Source organism: Echinops telfairi, unplaced genomic scaffold, assembly GCF_000313985.2.
Source record: "Echinops telfairi isolate 266 unplaced genomic scaffold, ASM31398v2 ScPeMD7_6;HRSCAF=24_0, whole genome shotgun sequence".
In the NCBI taxonomy this organism is placed as follows: Eukaryota; Metazoa; Chordata; class Mammalia; order Afrosoricida; family Tenrecidae; genus Echinops; species Echinops telfairi.
Window position 1 is genome coordinate 14,725,729 of NW_022103902.1, and position 14,783 is coordinate 14,740,511.

A 14,783-nucleotide genomic window follows, 5' to 3' on the forward strand; every position below is an offset into this window, starting at 1 on the left:
GGAGCCAGCGGAGGGGCCTGAGGGCTTGGCCCCCATGCCAGCTACGTGGACAACTGCCCCTCCCCACAGAAGAATTTACTTGAGAGGACGGCAATGAAGCTGCAGCTAGGGGAGAGGAGCATGTCTGACCAGAGCAAATGGGAAACTTAGGGGGAGGAAGAGAGAGTGGAACACATCCTGACACACCAGGCCTGGAGGATGACATCCCTGCTCTGAACAGCCAATGGACAGAGTGGACAATATGGCTGATCCCACCATGAGACACTCTGTCCCTTGATGGCCCCGGGCTCTAAGGGGGACAACACTGGAGACTCAGTGTCGGGACTGGCCCAGACTGACCCTGTGACACTGAGGCAAACCACAAAGAGCGTGCAGCAGAGCAATCATGGGAGCAGAGCAGAGAGCCCCCGAGGGAGTACAAAGGACAGACTCTGGGGTCAGAGCATGGTACCCCATCGGTCCTGACTGAAGGACATGCCTAGAGATCAAAAATCAGACCTTGATCTATATACAGGTTTTTCTTTCTGCTTAAAAATTTTTTCTTTTAATTAATTTATTCTTCGATGGGTGATTGGTTTCCTTTTTTGGTGCCATTGCTGTGTTCTGACTGATCGCCTATCTTGTTATGATATATAAGCTTGGTTTTTGATGCGTATTATTATCTCTACAGATCTATCTAGATAAGATAGACTGGATGAATAGTCTGGGGAAGAAAACAATGGGATCAACGGTTCTGGGGGGACACAGGAGAAGGGGAGGCGGGGATAAGGAGGTGGTGCTGACCAACCCAGGGACAAGGGAGCAACATGTGACCCAAAATCAGTGGCAAGGAGGGTGTGAGAGGCCTGGTAGGGATTCAGCAAGGACAATGTAACCGAGAGAAATCACTGAAACCCAAATGAAGGCTGAGCATGATAGTGGGACAAGAGGAAAGTAAAGGGAAATAGAGGAAAGAACTAGGGGACAAAGGGTATGTACAGAGGTTTAAAGACTGGAATTTATATATGTAAATATATTTATATAAGAGTGTGGGGAAACAGATCTATGTGCATATATTTATAGGTTTAGTATTAAGGCAGCAGATGGACAGTGGGCCTCCACTCAAGCACTTACTCAATGCAAGAACACGTTGTTCTATTAAATTGGCATTCCATGATGCACACCTTTCCGACACGATTGTTGAAGAAAAATGTGAACATAAGCAAAGGCGGTGAAGAGAGCTAATGGTGCTCGGCTATCAAAAGATATAGCATCTGGGGTCTTAAAGGCTTGAAGAGAAACAAGTAGCCATCCAGCTGAGAAGCATCAAAGCCCACATGGAAGAAGCACACCAGCCTGACTGACCACGAGGTGCAGAAGGGACCAGTTATCAGACATCACTAAAAATCAGATCAGTGGGTGCCCACCTTCACGATATGCTCACTGAAGACAAATGTGTGCATAAGCAAAGGTGGTGAAGAAAGCTGATGGTGCCTGGCTATCAAAAGATATAGCATCTGGGATCTTAAAGGCTTGAAGATAAAAAAGCGGCCAACTAGCTTAGAAACAACAAAGCCCACATGGAAGAAGCACAACAGCATGTGTGACCAAGAGCTGTAGAAGGGATCACGTATCATGCATCCAAGAACAAAAAAATCGTATCATTGTAAAGGTGGGTGAGTGCAGAGTGGAGACTCAAAGCCAATCAGTGGGCAACTGAACACCCCCCTACTGAGGGGTTGTGGGGAGGAGACGAGTCAATCAGGGTGCAGGGTAGCAACGATGAAACATATAACTTTCCTCTAGTTCTTTAATGCTTCCTCCCCACCACTATCATGATCCCAATTCTACCTTACAAATCTGGCTGGACTGGAGGATGTACATTGGTACAGATAGCAACTGGAAACACAGGGAATCCAGTATAGATGACTCCTTCAGGACCAGTGGTGAGAGGGACGATGCCTGGAGGGTGACGGGAATGTGGGGTAGAAAGGGGGAACCAATTACAAGAATCTAAGTATTGCCTCTTCCCTGGGGGATGGACAGCAGAGAAGAGGGCGGAGGGAAACATGGGACAGGGTAACATAATAAAACTATAATAATTTATGAACTATGAAGGGTTGAGGGGAGAGGGGGGGAATGAGCAACTGATATTAGGGGCTAGAGTAGGAGGCAAATGTTTGAGAATGATGAGGGCAGCAGATGTGCATACGTGCTTGACACAATGGATGTATGTATGGATTGTGATGAGAATTGTATGAGTCCCCAATAAAATAATTATAAAAAAAAGTTGTATGAGCCCCTAATAAAATGATTAAAAAAAAACCTTATTCTCCAGATATTTGGCTGAGATCAATAAGAATGTGTATGAACAAAGACAAGTTAAGATTTTGGAGACAAGAGTTCATTTTAGACGCACACTGAATTTGAAGTGCAGTTTAGAAATGTAAATGAAATCTCCAATAAAAAGATGAGTTTAAGTATCAGAGGCAACGTGGTTATAGAAATGAATATGGGAAATGACTTAAAATCCATTGTTGAAATTAAAACCATAAATTATATCTCTAAAGACAATGTTCAGGGTGCATAGATATGACAAACCTGTGGAAATGCATACACTTCCATAGGAAGATTAAATTTTAATGGAAAGTGATAATTTTGTTAATGTTGCTGTTAGCCACTGTCCAGTGGTTCCTATCAAAATACTTTCGAGTCTTGAGCTATCCTCATGGTTTTTATACCTGAATACATCTTGTTGAGGACCTTTATCCCATTTGCTGCCCTTCTGCCTTATCAAGTATTAAACTGAAAGAAATGTAGTATTTATGTATCATAAAATATAAATTATATATTAGAGTAAAAAAAGTATAAATTAAGAAAAACCACACCCCAAACAAAACATTACCATCAGGACCACTCTGACTCATGGCAATTCCGTGTGCGTCAGTAGAACTGTGCTCCATCCGTTTTACAAGGGATCGTTTTCTGGAAGGAGACCACTAGGCTTTTCTTCCCAGGTACTTTGGGAGCCAACAACTTTCTGGTCAACAGCTGAGCACCTAACCATTTGGCCCAACCAGGGATTCCCACGTAAAGCACCCAAGGAGGTAAAGCTCTCAGGTCTCTTAATACAGTATGATACGTCCAAAGGACCAGGAAGACCATGCAGAGGACACCGTCCAGGGCATCTTTACCCAGCAGAAGAGGAGGCCTTTGCCAAATGGAGTTCAGACATTAAGCTGCTCAGAGAGGTTTAGGCACAACCAGCCCTAGTGGCACAGTGACTACTCACTGGGCTACTAACTTCAAGGCCAGCAGTTTGAAGCCACCAGCCGCTCCCCAGGAGAAAGGTGGGGCTGTCTATTCCTGTAAAGAGTTAGTCTTGGAAACCCACCGGGGTAGGTCTACCCTGTCCTGTAGGGTCGTTCTGAGGTGGAGTTGCCTGGATAGTAGTGAGTTTGGTCCGATTTGTGTGTTGTGAATGCACCTCAGTTACGACAGCTGTCAAAAGCTGACTGACTGGATGGATGCGACTCTGGCAGAATCTTTTTGTCTATTGGTTGTCTACTGAAGTTACAGTTCACTTTTCCTCAAAGGGAAAAGTTTGGGAATGGTATAGTGGGGGGATAAAACCATCTACTGGCCACTGATGCATTTTTCAACCTTGTTGCTTTATATTTGAACTTTGTTCCATGTTCACGTTTGGATAAGCAGTTTGATTACAAGAAAAAAAGCGAGAACAGGTAGCAAGTTAGTGACGTGTCCTGATCTCCTCCGAGAATTGAAGCCCTCCTGACGTCTGGAGACATGACAGCCTTCAGGAGGCTCAGGGCCCAGACAGTTACTTCCCTGTGACAGAAGCTGCCAGATCCCACAGAAACAGGATGAGCCAGTGTGATGATGAAGCTAGAAATGCTGCCCAATGACTAGGGACCAGGTTGGGCCAGTGTCAAGGTCTGGAGCCACAGTCATTTGTTGGCTATAAAGAATACCGAAGGTAGCACGGACTGCCAGAGAACAAAGTCATCCTGGAGGAAGCACACTGAAAATAATGCTCGTTAGCGCCAAGTTTGGCGAGCCTTAGTCTCACAAACGTGGGGCATGTTATCAGGAGAAACATCTGCCGGGAAAGAGGAAGGCCTTCCAGGGGATAGATTGATGCCGGGCTGCAGCGATGGGTGCAGGCGTGGCACTGGCTGTGAGGAGCCGGGGCCAGGCGGTATTTCGTTCTGTTCTGCTTGGGGCGCTTTAAGTTGGCACCTCACCGCAGCAACAACAAAAACAGGCTTTTCCTCCAGGAACCTGACTGACGAATCTGAGGTTCTTCTACAGAACAGGAACAACTTGTTAGGGGCTGCTGCCTTGTTTCCACCTCATTGCAACACCGTCCCACAATGGTCCTTATGTTGGAGCCAATTGTTGCAGCCCCTCTTTTCCTCGGCCCCTCTAGGTTACCAACCGTGATCTCTTTCTTCAGGGACTGGTCCCTCTTGATGACATGTCCAAAGTACAGGAGACAAAGTCTCCCCATATTTGGCTGTAAGGAGCTTTCTGGTTGTACTTCTTCCAAGACAGATTTGTTTGTTCTTTTGGCAGACCGTGGTACTTTCAATATTCTTTGGCAGGGCCCTAACCGGAATGCATGGATTCTTTTTCTGTCTTCCTTATTCAGTGTCCAACTTTCACATGCATATGAGGTGGTTGAACATACTATGGCTTGGGCCTGGTGCACCTTAGTCTTTAAAGTAACATTCCTGCTTTTAACACTTTAAGGAGTTCTTGTGTAGCAGATTTGCCCAATACGGTGCATTCATTGAATAGCAGTCACAGCAAAATCGTGGGGAACAAAAGGCCCATTTGAGGAAGGACCACACCTGAGAGCAAATTGACCTCACCTGGGCAACTAGGGGAGGGACTCAGGGCAACTCTGTCCAGATCAGCCCCTCATCTTACCTGAAAGGAAAAATACCTCACCCCACCCTCCCCCACCCCCACCAAAACAACAACAACAACAACAACAACACACTTCATATGGGGGAATATGGGAAAGATCAAGTCCCTGAGTGCCAAATGGTTAACAAGCCCATCTACTAACCACAAGGTCAGCAGTCTGAACCCCCAGCTGTTCCAAAGGAGGACGACGCGGCTCCCTGCTCCGATGCAGGTTGCACCCTTGGAAACACACAGGGACAGTTCTGCCCTGCCCTGGACAGTGGCTCTCAGTTGGAATCGACTCGATGGCAGTGAGTTTCTTTTTGGTTTTCCAGAAGAAAGGCCTGGTTGTCCACTTCTGATGATCCAGGCACTGGATTCCTCATGGAGTTGATTTCTGCTTGGACCCTAGTAGGGTCATCCTGAACTGGGTGAGGGGGGCAGAGCCATAAAGTCATCGACTGAGACACTGGGGTACCCAGCGCAGATGGATCGAGGGAACAGCGATGCAGGAAAACTACGCCCCCGCCCCCCGCCCGCCCCCCTCAGACAAAGGGTCAAGGACACCTGTGCGTGCCGTGCTGTGCATGCCAAAGAGGGGCGTATTCAGGACCTCCGAGAAGGCGTCCCTGTCTTCCTCCACACCCCACACTCTCCTGAAGAAGCTTCCGGTGATTACAGTGGGTTACACCTGGGAAAACTCCAGCAGACAGGGTTTCTCTCTGAGGAGCTGCACCGATGGAAGAGCCAAAGCCAAAAGGGGAGACAAAAGTCTCTAGAGGAGCCCAAGGCCTCCAGCGCTCACAGCAACCGCAAACCTCAAAGCTGGTAACCACAGGACAACAGACTTCAAACACATCCCAGACCCTGGGCAGCCGCACACAAACTCCCACATGAGAGCCCTCCCTATCTCAGTGTCGCTGGGGCACGATAAAATGTTGGGCTTTCAGCAGCAGCAACAGAAAATATAAGACATAGCCCAGATCACAGCGTGACTCAAATTGGACAGAAATGTTTAAGCTAGCCAACACATGATCATATGTTAAAGGTTGACACTGTTCAACGTCTGATCAAATGAAAATGCTTGAAATAAAAAATAAAGTCATGTAAATAAAGAATGCTTTCAACAGTCTCATTGGGAGACGTGACAGCTGAGCAAAGGCCCAGCTATATAGCTATAAAAATTCATTTCATATATAAAAGACTTAATATGTATAAATCTTCCCCGACACGTATACATCTAATAACAGATCTTCAAAACACATGAGGCAAAAACTGATAATGAAAGAGAAATAGACAAGTACACATTTCATCAGAGCGTTCACTCTCTCTTAATAACTGATAGAAAAAGTAGGCAGAAAATTGGTAAGATTTTTTAAAAAAACCACCCAATCCTTAATGTCATCATTGAATTGAGCACAACTTCTAGCAACCCTATAGGACAAAGTAGGACTTTGGATTTCTGGGATGCTTCATCTTTCTGTCCAGGAGTAGATAGCCTTGTCTTTCTCCCTTGGAATTGCTAGTGGGTTTGAACTGCCCACTTTGTGGTTGGTAGACCCATGCTTTATCCACAGCACCACTAGGGCTCCTTAGTAAAGATACAGATGAACTGAACAGCACTATTCACCAACGAGCCCTAACTGACATTTATAGGACACTAAAAACTGAGCTGTTGAGGAACACAAGCCTGGCAGTTCCAGCCCAGCCATCAGTCACTGAGGCTGCCTGCTCCTGTCAAGATGAACTGTCTCAGGAAGCCTATGTAGGGTCACTGTGAGTACAAATCAATTCTATGGCCATGGTTAAGGGCTACAGGTAACAACAGCAGAATATAGACTGTGTTCAGGTATACATAAAACATTTACTAAGGCTCGCCATCATCTTCACAAAACCGTACAAATTTAGGGAGTAGCATTACTAGTTTTTACCTTCTTGTATCATATCAGAATTAAATGTAAAAGCAGCAGCAGTCTCTCTGGAAAAATACCCACATATGTGAACAGTACACAATAAGCTGCCAGAGAACCCAGGGACCAAGAACAAGTTTCAGGGGGAATTAGAAAAGAAAGAAAATGTGTGGGAGGTAGGTAAAGCAGCACTTTGAGAGACATTTGTAACACAGTGCACACATAAAAAATGGAGGAAGGTATAAAATCAATAGTTTAACCTTCCACCTTAGGAAACGACAAGAGAGGAAATTTTTAAGCAAGACTGAAGTTGGAAATAATAAAAGTAGATCAGTATTCAATGAAATTGAGACAGGAAAAGAACAGAGAAAATGAATTGAACCAAAAGTCGGTTCTTTGAGACATTACATCAACAAACCTCTAGGCAGGCAGGCAAAAAAATAAGAGAGGATGCAAATTTCAACATGAGCACTGAAAGAAGAGACATCACAACTGATCTCACAGATATTGAAAGGATCTTACAAGAATGCTGTGAACAACTTTATTCCCAGAAATTCACCAATTTAGATAAAATGCCCAAATTCCTTGAAAGGCACAAACTCCCAAGGCTTATTTATCAGGAAATGGAAAACACGAATTCCCTACAAGATGCCAGAAATAGACCCAACAAAAATATGGTTTATTGATTTTTGATAAAAGTACAAAGGAAATTCAATGAAAAAGGATATTTTTTTCAACAAATGGTGCTGGAACAACTTAACTCCCATGTTTATAAAAAATTTGACACATACTTTGCAATTTATATAAAACTTATCAAAATGGACAATAGACCTAAATATAAAATCATCAATTTTTAAGAGAAAAACATAAGAAAATATCTGAGTGACCTTGGATTTGGTGATTCATTTTTACATACAAGGGATCTATAAAAAGTTTGTGGAAAATTGGAATTGGGAAGTAATGGAATTCTCCCACAAGCTTTTTGAAGCCCTCTTATACAATATCAGATACATAATCCACAGGTGGGGGGGGGTCGATTAATTGTGCTGTATCAAAATTAAACATTTTTACTCTATGAAAAACAATGTTATGTGAATTAAAGGCCAGGCCACAGACTAGTACAAAATATTTTCAAATCATATATCTTATAAAGGGCTTGATTCAGGATATATAAAGGTCTCTCAAAACTCAAGAGTGAGACAACAAACAAGTAAAAAAATGGGCAAAAGATCTGAAGAGGCGCTTTAAGATAGAAGATAGATATAGAGAAAATAAATATGAAGAGATTTTCCAGTATAATTTGTCACCATGGAAATACAAATGTACACTACCATGAGAAATTCAAATAGACGGTACCATGCCTAGTTGAATGACTAAACACGTTTTAAAAGCCCACCGAAATAATAAATGCTGGTGAGCATGCAGAGCAATCGGAACTCTCATTCTTTGCTGGTGGGAGTGCAAAATGGTGCAGCCTTTTGCAAGAAGAGAGTTAAACGGTTATTTATAGCGTCAAACACAGAAGTACCACCCTGCCCAGCAATCGCACTCCTGGTAGTTCAAGTGAACTGAAATGTATGTTCAAACAAAAACCCAGAAATAGATGTCTACAGCAGCTTTAGTCATGATCAGTAAAAACTAGAAGTAATTTCTGCACAGGAAGAGATAAACAACTCTAGCATAATCTGATGGAAGACTAGTTGGAAATAAAAATAAACGAGCTTTTGATTCATGCAACACCATGAGTCCATCCAAAGTGGAAGAGTTGACGAGTTCCCTCCCATGACCAAACGCACTGCCACTGAGTTCATTCGGAGTCTAGCAACCCCATTGGACAGAGTAGAAGTGCCCCTGCGAGTTTCCGGGACTTTCAACCTTTATGGAGTACACAGTCTCATCTTTCTCCTTTAGAGCAGCTGGTGGGTTCGAACTGCTGACCCTGTGGTTAGCAGCTCAATGTGTAGCCCACTGTACCACCAGGAATATCAGGATAAAAACCAGATCAATGGTCGTTAGAGCAATGTACAGAAGAACTTAGGGTGAAGAAGCTGTTTGGTATGCTGTTGGGTGATGCTTACCCAGCTCTATGCACTTGCTAAAGCCCAAAGAACCCTACTCCTCCAAGAGTGAATTTTGACTTAGGCAAACAAAAAAGGAAACCAGGATGTCAGTGATTCCAGTATGGAATGTAGACAATGACAAGGGAATCTAACTCTTTTACAAGTGATTGGCATAATTTTACTCCAAAGAAGTAGACAAAACTAGCAGCCATTCTATGTAACTGGAAAATTCCATTTTCATTGGTCACTGTAAGTTAAGGGAAGTGGTGGCATAATGGTTAAGTCCGTGGCTGTTAACTAAAAGGTTACCTTTTGAATCCACTAGCGGCTCCAGTAGAAAGATGGGACCATCTATTAACCATACAGATTACAGTCTTGTAAACCCTATGGGGCAGTTCTACTCTGTGAATTGGAATCAGTTTGATAGCAACAGCTAGGTAGTCGTAAGTCAGGTGAGGTGGAAGACAAAATGACCTGTGCATAACACTGCACTCTGCTTTGTAAACTTGTTTCTCATGGGGCTATGGCTCTTACACGTACAGTGCAGCTGAACAAACAGTATGTGGATGGTCCATGGTAGAAGGCAGGGTTCACATGGTCAGAGAGAGGCATAAGCAAGAAGGAAAAGTAAACGGAGCCCTTTGTTGCTGGCTTAGATTCAGAGACTGCTGTAAGAATTCCTGTTTAGCTTAACAGTTGGATAAATATAACAATTATACAGAGCTATAAATACATGGCTTAACTAGTACTCATATGCATCATACCCAGTCTGCTGTGGGTTTGAATCAATGACACCCGAGTCACAATGAGTACCCTCCTCAGTGTCCACAATTTGCTTTGTAAATGCCATTTAGAACTGGGTGTCTTGGAGACCTAGTTGATTCTCGGTGTGGGGCAGTGAAAACACAAGCCGAGCCTGGAGCAGCTTGTAGTGTCCGAGAGTTAAGTACTGGAAAACAAAATGAATGGGCATGTTGCAGGGGCACAGGGGCCAACCCTGAAGACCCACCAATGGCTAGCACTGAGCAGTTATAGCAACAAAATAGATAATAAGATAATATCATAACCCAAAAGTATAAAATGAGGCGCTGATCCCAAGGGCTCAAGTAGAAAGAAAATGTTTTGGAAACGATGATGGCAACATATGTACAAATGTGCTTGATACAATTGATGAATGGATTGTTAGAAGAGCTGTAAGAGCCCCCAATAAAATAAAGTATAAAATGAGTATACATGAATCAATACATAAATACACAGAGGAAACCTACTCTCCCCTTCTCCTTACCTTCAGGGTAGACGGGGTGAACAAATCATTTCCAAGGAATGGAGTATGAAAAGGGGAAAATAGCCATGTGAGAGCAGAGAGAAACCTGTCGATCACTGGCTGAGGCATTAAGATGAAGATGCCAGTGATCACAGCGCCAAGTCACCGGGCTATCGTGTCCCCCTGAGGTGATGGGATCAGAAAGGAATTTCACCTCCATGGCATTTCCCCCCCAAAGCCCCATAACCTCTGCAGAGTCATCAAAAAAACATCAAGCAACCACAGGCTGAGGATATTCTAGAAAATGCCCGACTGGAACGAAGAACTGTCAAGGTCATGACAAGCAAGAGCATTCTGAGAGGCAGTCACAGACCAGAGGACAAGAAGGAGCCAAAGCTATCACATGCAAAGATGCAGCTGAAACGGATCCTGGGCATTTCTGGGAAAACCACGAAAATCCCAATAAAGCCTGACGCTGACATGCTGGTTCCCCAGTTTGAGCACATTTATCATGGCATTGAGGGGAAATCGAAAATGAGTAAGGGGCCTACAGGAACGCTCTCTATATGCAAGTTTTCTGCACATCTAAAGTATTCCAAAATAAAAAACTTTTTTTTAATAAAGGCCTTTTACAAACACAGTGTTCAGAAGAATTTTGAATGACAAGTAAAAATAATCCCGATAGAACACTAAGTGACAAAAAGCAGCTTAAGAGTGGTCTAAATCCACTGCCATCAGGCCCATCCCAACTCACAGCAACCCGACAGGACAGAGCAGAGCTGCTCCACAGGATTTCTAAGACTGTCAGTCTTTACAGGAGCTGACAGCTTCATCTCTTTCAGAGCGCCTGGTGGGTTTGAACTGCTAAGCTTGTGCTTGGCAGCCAAATACTTAATTCACGATGCCAGCAGGGCTCCTTTAAGAACAATGTCCACCTACCCCCAAACCCACTGCCACATAGTGCATTCTGACTCACAGTGACCTAATAGGACAGGGTAGAACTGCCTCATGGGGTCCCAAGGCTGTAAATCTTTAAGGGAACACACTGCCACATCATTATCTCACAGAGCAGACTATCTGGTGGGTTTGAACCACTGACCTTTTGGTATCAATCTGAGTCATGGCACCACTAGGGCTCTATTATACACCCAGAGCCACACAAAGTATCTACTTACCTATTAGGAAGGAGAGAAAGATGCACAGAGAAAAAGACCAGAAACAGATATCCTCGAATATTAACAGTAGTTACTTCTTAGTATTGAACTCAGATTTCCCCCCCAACTTTTCGGGGGGGGGGGCGGCGTGTATTTCTCAACCGCTCTGCAATGAACAAATATTACTCTGAAACATTTTTTTCCGGCATATCTTTAAAAAACTGCCTCACTGGTTGATCGTAGGTAAGTCCCGCATTATTCCAGGAGTTGCTACTTGGAGCTCCGTTAAGAAAAGGTCCTGTGAGCACACACAGTGAGAGCTCAGAACACACTGCCTCTCTCCTGGAGAGTCATCATGCCCGGCATAATGTTAAAGGAAGATTTTCTATGAGCATCTAGTTCCTCCAAAACATTCATGGATTTTGCTTTGTTTGATTCTCATGATGTCTTAGGACCTTTGTCGACAGCCTATGTCGTGCTACTTGAGGGGACCTCTAAAAAGGCTGTGGAAAAATGATCTCTTCATTCCATTCTCCATGAACTTTTGGAAGCTGCCTCATGTCGTCTCGGACAGGCGTGTATATTCGGCCCTATCTTCTCAAGAAGGGTTTCGCAGCCTGGAATATAAGCGCTCTGTCTCTCTATTGCTCCTCCGCAGTTTCTCCCACTTGCTTAGCTATTCACTTTCACTTATTCAACACGTTGGCTACATCTCTGTACCTGCTAAAGGAGTCCCAGTGGTGCTGTGGGTTAGGCATGGGCTCCTAATTGCAAGGTCAGCAGTTCATGCCCACCAGCTGCTCTATGGGAGAAACACGAGGCTTTCTGTTCCAAAGATTCACGGTCTGAGAAGCTCTATATGAGCAGCTATGAGTCGGAATTCACTTGATGGCAGTGGGTGTGGGTTAGTATGTGCTTGACACACTGCTAGACAATACAGTCATAAGTAACCACACATTGGTCCCTTTGCTCTTGTGAATACTGCAGTTTAATTGGGTGTCAGGAGTGAATAAAACGCACACAAATGGCATGTGTGATAAGGAGCACTGGTAACGCTTTGAGGGAAAGAGAACGTTATGGGCGTCCCCAGGGTGGGACCCAACAGCCTTGGGTGAGGAGGAAGCTGGGGCAGAGCAGGAAAGGCCCGTTTAGCAGACAGACTACAGATCTGAAGAGGCAGCAGAGCTGAGAAGAGTGAGTGTCCCAGACGCAAGTCCTGGGGCGGGCCAGGGGCCCAGGACCAGAGAGCCGCAGACCGCAGGCCTGAGCTGTCTGACCAAGCAGACGCGACTCACCATTTCCTTCAGCCTCTTTTCTTCACGCTTTCTCTCCAGCTGAGCCTCCTTTTCCTCTGCCTCCCGCTTCTGACGCTCCTCCTCTTGGGCCTTGAACCGGGCCTGATGAAGATTAGCATGGGTAAGGACGCAAGCTCGTCAACAGCATGCCTGCCTCGCGCTGGCCGCCCTGACTGACTCAGGGAGGAATCTGCACCTAGTGGCAAAGGTGGGTGACCTCCCTGAGCGTGTGGTCATTCATAAAATGTACGAGTTTCTCCAGAGGAATCACTTTCTATTTTGGAAGTCGGACCGAAGATAAATAAGACAATTGTCATCATAAAATGATTATTTTGAACTCACGTTGAATGATGACATGAGAGAGAGAGAAAGGTAGAACGAAGTTTTCTTTCCTTTCACCAGAAAGCCACTGTTTGTTTTGTCTTGTTACTAAACCATTTACTCTAGCAGTCTGGGTCAAAACTTGGGAAAATAAGGCTCCCTCCTTGCAGAATGAACGACTGCTGTGCCCTTGCAAGCTCAGCAGGGTGGACGTCTCCTAAAACACCCGGGGCTTGATTATGGGTAAAGCTCCCGATTTGTTAGCTCTAATCAATTTTTGTACTATTTTCTTCCCGCACACTAATGGCACTGATGGCTCCCCTCCTCACATTCCTAAAATTGCCATCAAGTTCAGGCCAGTAGGAAAAGGGCTGTTGTCCGAAGGTGGCTCGGTTCTACTGTCACAAGAGGCTGACACCAGTAAAGAGGTCATTTGAAATCACGACCTAGGCAAGCCCCTTTTCTTGCCTCAGTGAGCATTCTGTATTTATTACCAGTTTCTCCTCTTCTTGTGTTCTCTTCTTCTCTGCCAAGATCCACCTACGTTCAGCTCGCTGAATCGCTCTCTCTTCCATGGCTAGAAAATATTAACAGAGTTCTGATCTCAGCCACGCGAGGAGCCTGCACACGGGTTTCATTGTACAGTAACCTGTAGTCTCGTCAGCATCCGGGCTTTCTTGCAAGTTGATGGTTCACAAACCCAGACAGTAGATCTATTGACATTTAAATACATTCTCAAGTTAAAAATCCCCCCATCCCAGCCTCAGCTGTGCTGAACCACTTGCAGGTTGTATTTCTACCTGGATAACTATTGACTGCTCTAAATAAGATACACCTTGATGATAGTCTTTTAGTACCTGAAACCCAGAGAAAGCAGAATTTTAATTTGATGAGTGTAGCAAACTTTAATTATAGCTATCAAATACCTTGAGGCTAGAATTGTTCCTCAGACCCCATTAAGTGAGTCTGCTAAGTTTTAAGTCTGTGTACATGTCTGCATAGGGACCAACAACAACAAACAAACTTAAGTTTGGGGTCACGATGAATACGTTTTAATCTTGCTTTCAGGGCAGGCTATGCAGATGGGCAGGAAATGGAACTGTACCAGGCACTTGGAGTACTGGCATCTGAATGAATGTGAGTGTCAGACTTGTGTTCTTGACAGTCTGCTGAATATCCATCCAAAAGAAGCACATGTGCAAGATGGTCTGATAGCATGACTCTAATCACTCGGGGCTTTCTCAGGAGGGGCCACCGGTGGGAGCAATCAGAGTTCTGCTCCCCTGAGGCAGACAGTAGTTACTTTCAGTTCCCCGTGCCATGTCAAAGCAAAGAAGATTTAAGTTCCAATTTTTAGAATTAATAAGAAAACTCACCAGACTATGTTTTCTTATGGATCTAAGTGCACCCTTTGCAACAAAGAGTAGTGGTGGTGCCAGAGGTGGCCGGAGTGCGATGTCTTTCAGAAGGGAGAAGAGATCTGGGGTCAACAGGGAAGCTCACTGGGCGGCAAAGGCTCTGGAAACAGGCCCTTTCGCTGTTTTCTGAAGCCAATCATTAAAGGCTACGTGAAAAGTCCTCGGAGATGCTAAAATCGGCCGACTCTTTCATCGAAGTAGCTCTGCTGGGTAAGGATGGGACTAACTGCTAACTGCAAGGTTAGGGGTTCAAACCCACTAGCTGCTGCAACAGAGAAAGATGGTGCTATATCTGCTTCTGTAAAGATTTACAGTCTTGGAAACTCTGTGTGGGTTCACGGTGAGTCAGTCAGCCCCATGGCAGTGAGTAGGGTGGGTGTGAGGGTTTGAATCAAATTGTGTGTGTGTGTGTGTGTGTGTGTGTGTGTGTGTGAGTATTTATTTTATTTT

At 44.6% G+C, this 14,783-nt stretch overlaps 1 protein-coding gene across 1 annotated transcript in view; it reads right to left on the minus strand.

Moving 5' to 3' along the window:
• The window catches only part of CCDC191 (coiled-coil domain containing 191), a 102,810-nt gene that overhangs the window by 19,212 nt on the left and 68,815 nt on the right, over positions 1-14,783 (minus strand). The window contains exons 12-13 of the mRNA XM_004706488.2: positions 13,410-13,492; positions 12,595-12,696 (exon numbers count right to left, since the gene is read on the minus strand). Of these exons, the coding sequence (XP_004706545.1) occupies positions 12,595-12,696; positions 13,410-13,492 (185 nt within the window). The remainder of the gene's footprint in view (positions 1-12,594; positions 12,697-13,409; positions 13,493-14,783) is intronic.